This window comes from Lithobates pipiens, unplaced genomic scaffold (genome assembly GCF_037356315.1).
Source record: "Lithobates pipiens isolate NorthernLeopardFrog02 unplaced genomic scaffold, aLitPip1_a1.2 Scaffold_23, whole genome shotgun sequence".
Classification (NCBI taxonomy): Eukaryota; Metazoa; Chordata; class Amphibia; order Anura; family Ranidae; genus Lithobates; species Lithobates pipiens.
In genome coordinates, this window is record NW_027507785.1 from 260,005,016 (window position 1) to 260,022,365 (window position 17,350).

Genomic DNA, 17,350 nt, shown 5'->3' on the forward strand with positions numbered 1-17,350 from the left:
AACTAATATTCTACACTGACAATTGAAGCAAAATAGCAAAGTATAGCACACTAACTAACTAATAGCACTGAACAGAGCCCTGTTCTATCTCTCTCCACGCCAAAATGATACTGAAAATGACTGCCATTGAAAGAATACTTTTATACTGTGGGGCGGGAATGCACCATGATTGGATAAAGTCATGATGACAGTGATTGGCTGAAGCTTTCACTGCTTCAGCCAATCAGGGCTTACAATGCACTGTTCAGCGCCGCAATGCATTGTGGTTGGTTCGGGGGGGGGGGGCAAACAAAAGGTCAAACAACCCATTTGTTCGGCGAACATCCGAACGATAGTTCGGCCCAAACTTATGCTCAGGCCGAACCGTTCGCCCATCCCTAATGGTGACAACATTGGAACACAGTTGTGTAATTTGTGAAGATGAAGTTTCCATCAGAAGCCACTGTGACAATGCAGTAACATCATTTGGTAGACGGGGATAGAGTGTTGTCATTCTATAACAGGACATGTCTGAGGAAGGACATTTTTGGCAGGATCACTAAGTGTTACAGCTGTAGCAATAAAGATACTGTATACACCTATATACCTAGCTTATTGGCTAACTGGTTAGCACTTCTGCCTGGCAGCACTAGAGTTGTTGGTTTAATCCAAACCATGGACCTTTGTTAACACCTTGAAGGCAGAGACTGATGTAAATGTACAATATATATGTACCAGGTATCTTTAAGTGATATTAAAGCTTCCGTTTTTTTAAATTAAAATTATAAACATGTTATATCAACCTGCTCTGTGCAATGGTTTTACACAGAGCAGCCCCATTCTGGCTCTTCTTGGGTCCACAGCACATATATTTGGGGCTCAGCCTTAACCCTGCACCCTCATCATAAGTCTGGATTGAAAGGAGTGGGAGGGACAGAGCAGGGAGAGCCACTACTCTTGTGCACATCGCGTTGAGTTCGGTAAGTATAAGGGGGGCTGTGGAGGGAGCTGCATGCAAAAGATTTTTTACCTTAATGCAAAAACCTTAAGACCCCTTTCACATTGGGGCAATGGGTCCCTTAGCAGTTTACCGCTGTTATAGGGCAGTGTGGGCGGTAGCGGTAAATCGATGCTAGTTTTAGTGTTGCTTTACCGCTGTTATAGCGGAGCTATTGGGCCACTAGCAGGGTGCTTTTAACCCCGCTATCGGTCAAGCAAAGGGTTAATAGCGTCCATTTTGTGGCACTGCTGAAGCGCTTTGCAGGCGCTGCCCATTCATTTCAATGTTTTAAGTCCAGCTGGGGCACCGTCCCAAAGATGCTGCTTGCAGGACTTTTTTTTCCGTCCTGCAAGTGCACCTCCCCAGTGTGAAAGCACTCGGGCTTTCACACTGGGGTGGCTTGAGAGGCGCCTTTCAGGTGATTTACAGGTGATATTTTTAGCACTAAAATGCCTGAAAAGCGCCCCAGTGTGAAAGGGGCCTTAAGCTTTACAACCACTTTAAATAATAAAACTGCTTTTCAAATTACAGTAACATGTTAAGCCTTATATGAGATATCAGTTATTGGGTATACATCTTTGCTAAATATTTTATTCAATATTGTCAAATGATGATGAATTGATTAGATGACACGGATATGACCAATCACATTGTCTCTTCCAGTACCCCTGAGGTGGAGCAGTTTTTCCAAAACAATGACGAGACGTATTTAGTTTTGATATTTGAACTTCCTGAAATGTATACGGCAAGAGAGGTAAGAATTAAATATTAAGATGAGCCTATCATTAACCTGTCCTGCCCCTATTCACAGTATTTGCATACAGATCTATCTCTTGATGTTATACGTTTTTTTTTCAACGTTATGTTAAAGCATGCATTTATGGAAATACTGACTTTCAGGTAAGTCAGTGAGTTGGCTCCAACTTCCTTTCTAACAATTTCCTACCACCACTGCTGACCACATTTTTTTCCCTTTAAATCCCATTGACGCTCTGGTTTTTAGTGATTGGTGGCCATGTCTGACTCCTGCTGAACACTCTGCAAGTGGAAGTTTTAATAGACTGTATTGAGCAGAATGTCTGAAATCACACTTTGGGGGAGAAGGACAGGGATGTGCAGTGCAAAGAAATAGATTCACTTTAATTCTGGCTCTGATAGCTGCTTGTACTTACCTTCTCTTTGCTCACCTGCTGCTCCATCCATCCAGGGAAACAAGATTATATATTTGAACTTCTAGGTATGGGAACAATGTAACATTTTACAATATGACAGAGCTGGGGCTCTGATCAGGCTAGCACCCAGTGCTGTCACATGCGATCAAGGGGAGAGCAGTCAACCCTATGTAAGCTCTAATGCCACGTGCACACGACCAGACTTTCCGGCAGACTAGGTCCGACAGAATCAATCCATTAGACAATCCGAACGTGTGTGGGCTAATACGATAGTTTTTCATAAAAAAAAATCAGACGGACCTAGAAATAGATCATGTTTCAAATCTGTCCGACGGAATCAAGTTCTGATGGACCAAATATGACCAAGTTAAGCTATTGGCTACTGGCTATTGAACTTCCTTTCTTAGTCCCATCTTATCTCATCACGTTCAAAATGAACGGACTTTCGAACTGACTTAGTCCATTCATGTGTGGGCAAGTCTGTTCATTCGGAAGGTCCGGCGGAACTCTGCCGAAAGTCCATCAGGAAGACCATCAGACCTAGTCTGCCGGAAAGTCTGGTTGTGTGTACGTGGCATAAGTTGCAAACTAGAGTTTACCTAGAGCTTATCTTTCTCATCCTACAGGTGAATGGAGCAGCGGGGAAGCAAAGAAAATAGTACAAGCAGCTGACTGGGATGCTATTAAAGTGAATATGCAATTTTCTCTGCATAGGCCAATACATGTTTGTAAACCCCAACCCACTTAAAAGTACAATCTCAATGTTGTTTGCACTCAGCAGTCTTCAAGGAGGAAGTCGGTGCTTCCTGAAGATGCATGAGTGCGAAACTCATTGAGGCGGGACCGCTGTTGTCATATCCAGGAGGCAGTGACATCACTTCCTAATAATGAGTTCTGGTCTGTGGAACACACACCAACTCTGTGTGAGAGAGTGCCGGTGAGAGGCTATCTCTGAGCTGTGGGGCTGTTTGTGTTGGTGCCTTTGGGCACAATCAAATGTGAGTTTACATCTTTTATTCTTTGATGCATTTTACTGAATAAATCGTACTGCACTATGAGATTATCCTTTTCTGGCTTTCATGATTTGTTGAACATGAAAGAGACTAATTGCTGGAGCCCATGGTGAAATTGGAGGTTAAGTCCATGAACCCCTTTTGTCTCCTCCTCCCTTGGTGGATATATAGAAGGGCTTGATATCCTTTTGAATGAAGGAATAAATGTCAGTCCACTATTCCTAAACACAGTGTTGGAATGCTGAATATCTAGAGACGGACATTATTTATATTTTCGATGGAGTTGTTTTTTATGTAACATTTACAGTTAGGTCCATATATATTTGGACACAGGCACAATTTTAGATTTTTTCAGGTAGTTACCAAAACATATTCAAGCTAAGCTAAGTGCACAACCTCAGGTTTAATTTGAGGGTATGTACATTCAAATTGGATGAAGGTTTTAGGAATTACAGCTCTTAAGAATAGCCACCCCTGCTTTTTCAAGGGACCAAAAGTAATTGGACAATTGAATCAAAAGCTGTTTCATGGCCCGGTGTGTGGGCTACTCCTTTGTTATTTCTTCATCAATTACGATAGGTAAAAGGTCTGGAGTTAATTCTAATGCCACGTACACACAGTCGGATATCCGGTGGAAAATGTTCAATGGGATCTTTTTGTCGGAAATTCTGACCATGTGTAGGCTCCATCGGACATTTTCCATTGGAATTCCCGACACAAAATTTGAGATCTGCATCTCAAATTTTCGGACAACAAAATCCGTTGTTGGAAATTCCGATTGTATGTACACAATTCGGAAGCACAAAGGTCTACGCATGCTTGGAATCAAGCAGAAGAGCCACACTGGCTATTGAACTTCAATTTTCGTGGCTCATCGTACGTCACCACGTTCTTGACATTCTGAATTTCCGACAACATTGTGTGACCGTGTGTATGCAAGACAAATTCGAGCCAACATCCATCTGAAAAAATCCCATGGATTTTGTTGTAGGAATGTCCGATCGTGTGCATGTGGCAAAAGTGTGGTATTTGCATTTTAAATCTATTTCTGTGAACCTACATTATGCATTCAAAGGCCTGGATGTCCACGGAAGACAACAGTGGTGGATGATTGCAGGATCCTCTCTACGGTAAAGAAAAACCCATTCACAACATACAGACAAGTGAAGTACACTCTCCAGGAGGTGGGCGTATCATTGTCAAAGTCTACAATCAAGAGAAGACTTCACGAGAGCAAATACAGAGGGTTCATCACAAGGTGCAAACCATTCATAAGCCTGAATAATAGAAAAGCCAGATTAGACTTTGCCAAAAAAAATCTAAAAAAGATAGACCAGTTCTGGAAAAGCATTAATCTGTACCAGCATGACTTGAAGAAAAAAGTGTGGAGAAGGCTTGGAACAGCTCATGATCCAAAACACACAACATCATCTGTAAAGCATGGTTAAGGCAGTGTGATGGCATGGGCATGCATGGCTTCCAGTGGCACTGAATCATTGGTGTTTATTGATGATTTGACAGAAGACAGAAGCATCTGGATGAATTCTGCAGTATTTATAGATATAATGTCAGCCCAGATTCAGCAAAGTTGAATGGATGGCGCTTCACAGTAAAGCTGGACATTGATTGAAAACATACTGCAAAAGCATCTTAGGAGCTTTTAAAGGAAAAGAAGTGGAATATTCTGCAATGGCCGAGTCATTCTCTAATCTCAACCCAACTGAGCATGAATTTCACTTGCTTACTGAAGACCGCTGCAGTTAGAGCCTGGCAAAGCATCAGAAATGTCCATGGGTTCCCAACTTCAGGCAGTTGTTGCAGTAAATGATTCTCAACAAAATATTAAAAGTGAACATTTTATTTATGATTATATTAATTTGTCCAATTAAATTTGAGCCCCTGAAAATGGGGGTACTGTGTATAAAAATGGTTGCAGTTCCTAAAATTTGTACTTGATATTTATGTTCAACCCCTTGAATTAAAGCTGAAAGTATAAAAATAGTGCCTGTGTCCAAATATATATGGACCTGGCTGTATATATTTGTGTTTTAGGAAAGTTTTTTTGCACCTGCGTATGGATTAGTATTTGTTGGTAAAAAAAAAGTGTTACACATTTATTTGAAGGCGTAGCACCTACTTTTTCTACTGTGTCACAATTCCACAACTCACAATTAAAGGGTAAGCTGCACTTTGGTATATTAGAGGCGTTGGACGCATATCATTGAATTGTTTGGGAGGGCCTTCTCTTATATACATTTTTGTATTGTAAAAAGTAATGATAACTTCATTATCTTGCTGCCAGGGGCGGACTGACCATTGGGCTACTCGGGCACTGCCCGAGGGCCCCATGCCACTAGGGGGCCCCATCAGGGTTGCCAGCCTCAGTAAAACCCAAGATTATAGTTGCCCCACCTCTCCAGTACCTTCTCAGCCAATAGAAACATGTCTGTGTGTACTGTGTGTGTGATATTATACTGTGTGTGTGTTTGTGTATACTATGTGGCCCCATAATCTCTGATTGCCTGGGGGCCCCATAATCTCCTATTGCCCGGGGGCCCCATGAGTTGTCAGTCCGCCCCTGCTTGCTGCATATAGCTTATGCAGAGAACAGAGTTGTGTGAGGTACCCAGCAGGTCCACCCACTATAGGCTTGGCTACAAAAAACTACAGAAGGACAGATAGAAGAACAATCACCCTGTACAAGGAGAGAGCAGCAGTGACCAGGCTTGCAGGAAGCTCCTGCACAGAGACAACATTTCACTCTGGATTACTGCACATATCAGGAAGAAATACATAAAACACACCAAAATTTAACCAAGAATATACCCTTGTGACCCTTTTACTTGGACAATGTTTGCTTATCCTTTAGCTCTAAAGCAGCTAATATACAGAATATAGTATTTTGAAACTGGATGCCTTAATGAGCCGATATCTAAAGGGGCAAGGCAGATAAAAAAAAAATTTCAATAGCAGTGTTATCAGAAGCAATGGGTTCATACTTGTATTGCTTTTTGCCTATGAGCATTTCTTCAACAGCTTGGAAAATCCAGTTTAAAGTATTACTAAACCTTGCATTCACGATATCTGGTCTCCCACAGTACACAGAACATGGAAATGTTGGAAGTCACAGAACATGGAAATGTTGGAAGTTACAGAACATGGGAATGCAATTATTTTAGTAAATATAAACTGCTAAATACCTTTTCTCATCAGCAGTATTTTGCAGTCTTGTTACTTCTATCAGTGTCTGGTTAAAACTTGTAGGAGGAGTTTTCATTCTCCCCTGATTGTCCTATAAGGCTGCAGAACCCCTGACCCTCTGTGTATGTGCAGCTTGCCCCCAAGGCTCTGTTCTAGCAGTAGATGGATTGGGGCTGTGGAAGAAGGGGAGGATCAGAGAAGACAGGATCAAACAGCCTCTTTACACAATGCAGAGGATTATAAGAGGAGAATGCAGATGCAGAGGAGTTTAACAAGCATGCTTTACTGTATATACAGACTGATTTTACTGTTGTGGGTTTAGTAACACATTAATGTTTAATATACTTCCCAATAATTGACTTTTGCATAGTGATGCTTTGTCTGCCAGAGAAGCCCATGGTGTATAAGCACTGTGATATTCCCTTTCTCAGGTTGCTCTGGATATGGTGCAGTATGATGGTGTCTCAGTCCGGAGGGTACTCAATATACAGGAGGATCTGGTCACAAAATTCAATGTGTCGTCATTTCCATCTGGATTCTTGCTGAGTAGAGATGGATCAATCAGTACAATCGGGGTGTAAGTATGTTCCTATTCCAGTACTTCTTATGTCACTGGAGGACATTTATAAAATACAATTTGACTATAGGGGAAATAATACAGCGACTATACTTCCAAGTGCATTGCAAGTGCACTTGTAAGTAAAGTCGCTGTAGATCCGAGGGGGACATGCAAGAAAAACAGCATTTTAACTTGCAATTGATTGGATGATAAAATCAGCAGCGCTTCCCCTCATTTCAGATCTACCCCTTAGATTTAGAACGACTGCACTTCCAAGTGCACTTTCAGTGCAAAGTGGATTGCTCAATATGTAGCTTGTTGTCATTTTGCAATTCTTTTGCCAATTCCCCCCTCTAGTGGTTATACTTAATATTGCAGTCATACTAGCGCTTTCTGGTAGTAGTTTTTTTTTTTTTTGCCTTAATAGCTCAGAATTAACCACATGATGAACATATTGCTGTTGTCAAAAGCAGATCTGTTTCTTCTCACTGATTTATTAAAATGTCCTTTATAGCTTAGCCCTAATATATGCATGTGAAAAATGACTGTTTATAAATTGATAAAAATATATGCAATACATCAGAAATATTTTTCCTGGTATACATGTATAGTGATTAATAAAATAAACAATGTAAAAATCTGCTGTTTTGCTTTGTTTTTCCTAGGGAAGAGGTGTCTCGAGAGGCATACACCAGATTCATTCGTTCTCTTCCAGGGGTGAAGAAACTAAATCTTAATCTTATTGGATGGAAAGGGGTTGAGGAGAAGAATGTGACATTGAGACCTGCAAATAGGTACTTGGTTAAAGACCAACACTTTTTTTTTTAATCTCAATTTGAGATATAAAGACATTCGAAAAGCAGCTCTGGTTGTAATATTTGCCTTCTTTCTGGTGCCATCCCTGCAATATTTGCTTTCTGCCACAAGAGGTCCTCAGTCTTCTGAATTGAGATGTTAGGCCTTGGTCATGCAACAAAAATATGGGGTGCAGTAAGAATCAAGCAGATTCCTGTGGCTGAATGTAAAAGGCAGTGCCAGTTTCACCCACATTTTTTACAAATTGACAGCTGAAAGAAGATGAGTGTTTGAGAGACAAACTGTAATGTGAACCTGATGTCTATGGTTTATGTACTTAAAGTTTTTATTGGGTACATTACATTAATACAGTATTTGATAGTCTTTAATGTAAAGTTTTCATTTCTTTGAGGTTTTAAAAAAAATCTTTTGTACAGTGACGGCCCGTCCATTAGGGACACATGGGCGCTACCCCCTCCCTATCCATGCATCCAGCCCCCTTATCTACATACAGGGCGCCGGACCATGGATTCCAATGGAGGGGGGCGTTTATTATTAAGCACGTGATTAGAGCCAAAGACTATAATAGGCTTCAAAAAAGGTTGGGCTCGGGGTGCTCAGAGCTCACCCGCTTGTGTGACAATTGCCACACTGATCCTCCTCCTGGCCAACCAGGAAGCAGATCTCGAGACCCGTCACCCAATTGGCTGCAAGAAAAGGCGATCCTATTGGATGCCTAGGAGGAGGAGGGAGGAGATGCATGGCGGAAGCCGCCATGATGCAGAAGAAGAGGAGAGGACACAGGAGGCGCTGCCTGTCACCCGTAGGAGCCCGAAACCTGACCGCCGCCTGTAGGAGTCCACTACCCACCCACTGCCCGCTCGCTTCCTACATTGGGTAAGTGCCAGACCTAATGATGACTAACAGCCTTCCCCCCCAAAAAAAAATACACCAGCTGCCACTGCTTTTGTAAACAATTTAAGAAAACTTCATTGTAATTATCTTTCAAGGTCAAATTAATATTATTGATCTGTTGTCCGGGGCTCTTAAATGGCTTGAGGCCCATAGGCTGGTGCCTACTCTGCCTATTTAGTAATCTGGCACTGTGTACAGGTGCTTTCAGACACATAAAGGTGCTCTTCCTGCACAACGCAACAACAGGTTGACAGCTGTCCTCCAGTGCTGGGATGTACATTAATTGATTATAAATTAATTGATTAAGAATAAATGGCACCCAAACATGTGTAGCAATGTAGAATCACAGGCAGAGTGGTTGCGATTCTGCCAGCAATTCTAAATTACTAAGTGTGAACAGGGCTTATAAACAGAAGTGCCCCATTTTTCTTATGGAGTAGTGTAGCTTTTGATTAAATAAGCCAATGCTGTTTATTTATAGTACAACCTTCTTGAGGGAAATACATAGCCTGCAAATTCAGACCTCTTTCTGAAATTGCTATGTGCCTGGCTGTCATACCAAGTGCCTAGAATCCATACTTTCTGAGCCACTTACTTGGAATAAATACAGAGATCATGAATTCTGATTGGTTTCATACCTGTTCTGGATCAATGACACAGAAAGTATTCAAGCCAGAGGCAACCAGGTAACTAGCATTTTTTAGAAGAAGGCCTATGTATATATCCTCAAAGGTATATTTTAAAATCATATTCCGTGATTTCATTAGTATAAATGTCTTTTATTCAGCAAGTTCTTTTTACTTTTTAGTTCCAAAATCTACATGGCAGATCTGGAGTCTTCTATTCATTATTCTTTGAGGGTGGAGGTTGTTCGCTATTCCACATTGGAAGGGGAGCGTCTGAAAGCTCTTTGTGGCTATATCAATGTGCTAGCAAAGGTAAGTGGGAGCTAAGTGTACGTCAATAATAAGAGCAGAAATATCTTGTCTGGAGAACAATTGCAGAATCGGTGCATCTATTGTATGTAGACGTACATCTGTTAGTGATCAGGCAAATCATTTATTCTGACCGTTTGATAGCTGATTGTGATGTAGGATGCGGAGTCTGTGTATCAAAGGATTCCATTTTCAATTTAAAAAATGTGATGGCCCCTAAACACATCTATAGCACTAGTTATAGCCACTTGAAAGAGATATTTCATAATATATTATAGAAGAATTTAAAGTAGAACTAAGACCGCTTTCACACTGAAGTGCCACTAAAACAGTGCTGATGCGCAGGTCCTTTTTGTGGTGCTTTAAGTGAATAGGAGGCAGTTTTCAGGCGCTGTTTCTAGCACTAAAATGCCTGTAAACTGCCTCAGTGTGAAAGGGGCCTAAAGGTAAAACGTGTCTTTATATTTTGAATAGAGAAAGGGAGGGTTGTAACTCATGTCTGTTTTTTTTGTTTGCTTTTTTTGCCATCTGTGCCCCATTAAGAGGATTTACCTACACTTCCTTCGCCATAGCCAAAACAAGAAGTGAGGGAAAAATCTCATGTAAGTTATGCCGCGTACACATGATCGGTTTTCCCGTTGGAATAAACTCTGAAGGTTTTTCCGACGGAGTTCTGCTGAAACTGTCGTGGTCCGTCGGAACAGCATACAGACGAGCGATTTTCCCGATTGGAATTGGTTCCATCGGAAATATTTAAAACTTGTTCTATTTTTAGGTCCGTCAGAATTTTCGTAAAAAAAAAGTCATATATATATATATATATATATATATATATATATATATATATATATATATATATATATATATACGATGAAAAGCTTCCGTCTGACTTTTTCTGTCAGACATTCCGCTCGTGTGTACGCGGCATTAGAGCAGGGGTCTCCAAATTATGGCCCTCCAGTTGTTCAGGAACTACAATTCCAATAATGCCTAGTCATGTCTATGAATATCAGAGTTTTACAATTCCTCATGGGATCTGTAGTTTTGCAACAGCTGGAGGGCCGTAGTTTGGAGATCCCTGAGGAATCCTTTTGGGCCTCCAGGTTACCACTGGAAGTTTCCAATACTTTTACTTTTCTGGGGACAACCCAAAATATGGGATTTTCTTTTACTTTCAGTGATAATGGTTTCAAAGTTTCATAGTAGGTAAGGTTGACTAAAGACACTAGTCCATCCAGTTCAATCTGTGTAGGTGTGTGTGTGTTTATGTTGATAATCATTGCCATATCCCTGTATATTGTGTTCACTAAGTTGCATGTCCAAGAGTCTTTTAAAACTATCAATACTTCCTGCTGACACCACCGAATGTGGAAGAGAATTCCACATCTTTATCCCCCTGACAGTGGGGCAGATTAAAGGGGTTGTAAACCCTTTTTTTTTTTTAAATAAAAATAACAAACATGCCTATACTTACCTGTTCTGTGCAGTTGTTTTGCACAGAGCAGCCCTCATCCTTTTTCTTCTGGGCTGCCCCGCCGGTGTTCCAGGCTCTTCATCAGGTGCACCCGTGCAAGCTCGCTTCCGAGTCCTGCTGCTTTGTCCTTTGACACAGACAGCGGGACACGGCAATCCCACCCCCGCTCCCATGTCACTGGATTTGATTGACAGCAACGGGAGCCAATGGCTCCCTCTGCTATCAATCTGTCCAATAAGGAGAGGGACAGTGGCTGGAGATCGTGCAGATCGCTGGACCGGATTGTGCTCAGGTAGAAAAAAGGGGGGCTGTAGAGGGAGCTGCAGCACAGGCGATTTTTTACCTTAATGCATAGAATGCATTAAAGTGGTTGTATACTCTTTTTTGTAACTTTTACCTACAGTAAAGCCTATAATAAGGCTTACCTGTAGGTAAAAAAAATATCTCCTAAACCTGTACGGTTTAGGAGATATTCCCCTCGGTATGCGCCGCTGACTGCAGCGGCGCATGCGCACGAGGGGATTCTCGGCCTGAAAATCCGGCAGTGGCCGGCGGCCGGAAAGAAATCTCCCGCGCGCATGCGCGGGAGTGACGATATCGCGGCTCCGGCCACTCACAGCGCCGGAGCCGCGATACCCGGAAGAAACGCCGAGGGAGCATGTCAGCTCCCTCAGCGTGGATCGTGCCAGATGTCGGGGCCTCGTTCTAAAGTAAGTATTTCATAATGAGCTAGTATGCGGTGCATACTAGCTCATTATGCCTTTTGCTTTGCAGGTGTTAAAAAAAAAAATAGCGGGTTTACTACCGCTTTAAGGTGAAAAACTTTGAGGCTTTACAACCACTTTAAGGTTAAACTGCTTCTCCTCCAATCTCATTGTGTGACCCCGTGTCTTCTTACACTTCCTGAGACTGAATAGTTTCCTACCTATGCTGGGATTTCCATTGAGATATTTGTATATTGCTATCATATCTCCTCTCAAGAGTCTCTTCAGGGAAATCACGTTTAGTGCTTGTAGTTGTTCTTCATAGGTGAGGTCCTCCAGTCCCTTTATCAATTTTGTTGCCCTTCTCTGGGCTTTCCCCAGTTTCCACACCTCCCTCCTGAGGATTGGTGACCAGAACTGGACATAGTACTCAGATGTGCCCAAACCAGAGTTTTATAAAGTGGCAGAATTATTGCTGGAGTAAATTCCTTTTTTTTAATGCATGCTAATATTCTGCCGGCTTTGCTTGCTGTGACTTGACATTGCATGCTATTGCTCAGTCTGTCTTCTCCTGGGCCCCCCCCAGATCTTTCTCCATCCTAGATTCCCTGAGAGGTTCTCCTCCTAGTGAGTACCTTCCACTTATATTTTTAACCCCCAAGTGCATGCCTTTACATTTTTTAATATTAAACCTCATTTGCCATATAGTTGCCCACCCCATTCATTTATTGAGGTTTTCTTGTAAAGTTTCTATGTCCTGCTGTGAAGTTATTGCCCTACTTATTTATGTGTCGTCGCTGAGACTGAGCCATGGTAAACAGGACAATAGAGAGGGTGAATTTCCCTAGTGGGGACACAGACAACAATAAAAAAATATTGTTCTAATCTACCTCCACTCTATCCAAAAAAGTTTTTCCTTTAGTTATACTTGTGTGGTGTGGAATTGTTTTATATAGTTACAATGGTCTAGCTTGGATCAATGTAACTATGCATATACCATACTTTTAGGATCCCTCTAGAAGCCGGAAATCACTTTAGTAGAAACCGCTATTACAGTGATCTCTGATTGGACAAGGTGGAAAGGCGTGGCGGTGATGTCACAGGATAATAAAATCATCCATGTAGCCCTAGGCTTTGGATAAACAGCAGCTCATTGTATTCCTGGTAAGACATCATAACCCTATATAACCTTTATACTTTATTATATCTATCATGATGGCTTAGTTTACTCTTCTTTGTTCCTGACACAGTATTTTCCTGCCCGCCCCATGCTGCGCAATCTTCTGCATACACTCAATGACTGGCTGGGTAAACAGAAGGGAGATACAATAATGTATGAAGACTTTTCAGATGTTTTAAATAACACATATAAGGTAAGACCATCTAAACTATCTTATGATAGTAACAAAATGCCAATTTTTTATTTCATACCCATTGATGCTGATAGGATGCAGTATTTTTTCAGATGATAATTTTGCATTGAGCTCTGTGCATTTTTATATCTATTTTGTAGGGTTGAGTGGTGTTGACAGGGCCACCCACAGTTTGAATTTCATCCGCCTCAGCAGGAATCAGACAAAACCTGTGCCATCTACGGCCAGCCTTAGAGTGCCAGCCTGCAGCCCTGATCAGTGTATTCTGGCAGCGCTGGCAGACTACAATAACACAGCTGGAAGAACTCCTCCATGCACCTTGCTTGTGTGGATGGGGAAATCCATTCAGTTCTTTTCTATTAGCCTGCTGGCTGATAAAAAAACAAAAAAAAAAAACCCGGGTTATCTATGGCCAGCTTTTGAAGTAAGGCCAAGTAACCTGCATCAAAATGTGGTCTGAAGATATGTGCAATTTTTAAAACCGTTCTATTTTTATTTATTTATTTTTTTTGTAAAATAAGCATTTTTTTTTCTGTTTATCCATTGTATATTGAACCTCTAGCCAGGATATAGATATTTAAGTGTTTACCTATTTCTGTCAAGCAGTATATGAGAACTTTATCACTTGACCCCTGGAAGGTTTTACCCCCTTCATGACCAGGCCATTTTTTGCAATACGGCACTGCGTTATTTTACCTGAAAATTGCACAGTCGTGCAATGCTTTACCCAAATAAAATGTATGTCCTTTTTTTCCCACAAATAGAGCTTTCTTATGGAGATATTTGATCATCTCTGTGGTTTTTATTTTTTGCGCTATAAACAAAATAAGACCAACAATTATGAAAAAAAAACACATTCAATGAAACATTTCAAAAAATGTAATTTCCTTGTCAGTTTAGGCCAATATATATTCTGTTACATGTTTTTGGTAAAATCCCACTAAGCGCATATTCATTGGTTTGCTCAAGAGTTATAGCGTCTGCAAACTTTGGGATAGATTTATGTAGATTGTATTTATTTTTAATTTTTTTACTAGTATTCAGCGATCAGCGACTTATAGCGGGACTGCAATAATGTGGAATCGCTGGCTGAAAAGATTTATACTGGGATGATGCCTGTAGGTGCAGGCATCATCCCAGTATAACTACTGAAACCCAAGGACATCCCACGGACGCCAAGTACTGTAGTTAGACAAGTCTTTACTGTCCTATTTTGAGCAAATCACGTTTAGGAAGAATTGACAGTGCTTGTGGCTAAAGAGGTCAGCAAATGCTTGTTTTAAAAACGTATTTATTGGAATCATAAGTTCAGCTTAGGTATAATTATAGGTATAATAAGTCTAATGCCTCGTACACACGATAGAATTATCCGGCAGACTCCGCCCGTGTGTGGGCTCCGGCTGACTTTTTGTTCCCAAAAGTCCGGCGGACTTAGAAAGAAGTTTTGACTGTGTGCTAGTCCGCCGCACTTTTGAAATGAACGGGCTTGCCCACACACGGAGAAAAGTCTGTTTATTTTGAACGTGGCTCCAGGTAGACGGAACTAGCGAAGGAAGTGAATCCTTCGCTAGTTCCCCCTCTTCCCCAAAGCACCCCCCCATGTTGAGGGCACACGGCCTGGTACGGCTCAGGGGGGCGCTCGCTTGTCCCCACCCCCTTTCCTGACCAGCCGGGCTGCGTGCTTGGATAAGGGTCTGCTATGGACTTTGGGGGGAACTTCCACGCCGTTTTTTCGGTGTGGGGCTTCCCCTTTAAATCCATACCAGGTGATGGGGCTGAGGCGTTAATCTCCCCAATGGAGGCGGGGAGATTGACTTCCTGTGCTAGTCCCATCTACCTGGAGTCACGTTCAAAATGAACTGACTTTTCTCCGTGTGTGGGCAAGTCCGTTCATTTCAAAAGTCCGGCGGACTCCCGCCATGGTCGAAAAAGTGTGGGCAGGTCCGCTCGTTTGGAAAGTCCGGCGGAACTCCGCTGCAAAGTCCGGCAGGTCGTCCGCCGGATAGTCCGATCATGTGTATGTGGCATAAGAGGTATATTAATAAATGAATGTGACCTTCACCGAATTTTCACTGCACATGAATCTTCTCAGTGCATGGGTTTTGAATTACAGGGAATGACTGACTACCATTGAATGATTGATGAAAGTGACACTCTTTTTTTTAGAAATGCATAACCTGGGTTGAACCGTTGATGTTATTCAGCTCTTATTTACAGTATTTGTAACATGCATTCTGGATTTTTTTCTGTGTTTCTACCTGTCTGTCCCAAGGTTAAGGATGCAGTTCTGTCCCCCCATGTGAACTATATCTGGTGTCAGGGTTCAAAGGCTAAATATCGAGGATTCCCATGTACTGTCTGGACGCTCTTCCACTTGCTGACAGTACAAGCATTTGAACTGAGAGCCGCTGATTCTGGTTAGTAAAGCAAATATCCTGAATCTTCTGTGCTGGAAGTTTAGCTTTCTTTAAGCAGGCAGAAGTGACCAGCCTCCTCACCAGGAAATCGGTGCTTTTCCTTTTCAGTAGGTCACCTTTAGGTCTTGTGTCGATGACTTTTTTCTTTGCGTATGATCTGCTTGAAGCAGGTTAATGGCAAGAGAGTCAGCTGCAAGTCAAATGCAACTGTCAATGAATTGTGAATAATCTGATGTCAAAAGAATGCTGTTTTTTTGTAGCCCAAAGCCCATCGACTGGGGCCATTACATTTTACAGAAGAATGATATGATTGGAATTAAAATTAGCAATAATTCTGAACAAGCTTAAAGCCGAACTCCAGCCAAAAATGTTTATTGAAATATATTCATAGGTGTGTGTTGCCTATTGCATTATTACAGTGTGCATCCAAAAGCTCAAACACACATTGGATATGTCAATAGGACAGTGGATGGTGTCAGCCAGTAGAGCAGTTGAACTTGTCAGGGCAGAGGAGAGTGTCGGTAGAGCAGTGAATGGTGTCTGTAGGGCAGAGATTGGTGTCAGTAGTTTTTCTTTTTTTATTATAATTATTATTTTTTTTAATTATTTTTTACAATATTATTATTTTTATTTTTTTACTTTTAAAAAAAAAAAACATTTTTACAATAATATTAATATTTTTTTAAATTCATGTAAAAAAAAATTTAAATATTTTTTACAATATTATTAATATTCTTTTTTTCTTTCTTTTTTTTTTCTTTTTTAGGAGCCCCGTCAGGGGGGCTTCGGTGAAATAGGTGAAATATCAGGGGTCTAAACAGGCCCTTAAGGTCTCACTTTTGAGACAGAGAAAAGGACAGAGTGTGCCCAGTCCCTTTCTGTACAGCATTGGTGCTCAACCTGTGGCCCTTCAGCTGTTGCAGAACTACAGGTCCCATCATGCTTCTGCCTTTGTTAGTCTTGCTTGTAACTGTCAGTGGCTTGCATTGCCTCATGGGACTTGTAATTCCACAACAGCTGGAGGCCCACATGTTGAGCACCCATGCTCTACAGCCTCAGCTGCACTGGACAGTGGATAAATGGGAAGTGATCTGCGCTAAGTGGCTTCACAAACTGAAGCATAGCAAACACACTTATGAATGGACAGTTATGAATGAACACAGGGAGTGATCACTACTAATCACTCCCTGTGTTCATTCAGAAAAGAAAGGGGCTGGTAAATGACATATTAACTGTCCCTCCCCCCCCCGAGACATCCCCCTGTGTGTCCACAGCAGCAACCTGCAAACAAAAGCCACAGCACTGGGGTGGGGGCATGGGCACCAGAGGGAATCTGTATCACATGAATCTGCACCCTGTGCGCATGCCTATGAATATATTCCTCAATAGCCAACAATGATAAAAATCTATTTTGTGTGCATTAAATGCTTTTACAGACCCAAAGAATACAGTTTAAAGGTAGCAGTGACATCATCGCTGTGCTGTACATAGGCTGTGCAGAGAGCAGAGCTGTGGGCAGGACAATCTTTAATGCAGAGCAAAAGGGGCAGCTGCCCTGGGCCCAGTCATTGTAGTGGGGCCCAAGCAGCTGCCCCTTGAGCCTGTACTGCCTGTAAATAGTTGATAAGTGAACTCAGGTGAGCCCAAGAACATTTTTGCCCAGGGTCCAATCAATATTAAAGGTAGCCCTGGCTGTGGTGGGCATGTGCAGAGATCAGGCTGCCTGCAGAAAACTACAAGACCAGCCAGCCTGGTTTCACACCAGGTTACTGCAAAGATCTGGAAGAAATACAAACAGCACACCATGGGGTCT

General features: G+C 41.8%; 1 protein-coding gene across 1 annotated transcript in view; it reads left to right on the forward strand.

Moving 5' to 3' along the window:
- The window catches only part of QSOX1 (quiescin sulfhydryl oxidase 1), a 93,010-nt gene that overhangs the window by 67,551 nt on the left and 8,109 nt on the right, over window positions 1-17,350 (forward strand). Inside the window, exons 5-10 of the mRNA XM_077453095.1 lie at window positions 1,643-1,733; window positions 6,797-6,942; window positions 7,590-7,718; window positions 9,443-9,572; window positions 12,998-13,120; window positions 15,393-15,537. Coding sequence (XP_077309221.1) covers window positions 1,643-1,733; window positions 6,797-6,942; window positions 7,590-7,718; window positions 9,443-9,572; window positions 12,998-13,120; window positions 15,393-15,537 — 764 coding nt within the window. The remainder of the gene's footprint in view (window positions 1-1,642; window positions 1,734-6,796; window positions 6,943-7,589; window positions 7,719-9,442; window positions 9,573-12,997; window positions 13,121-15,392; window positions 15,538-17,350) is intronic.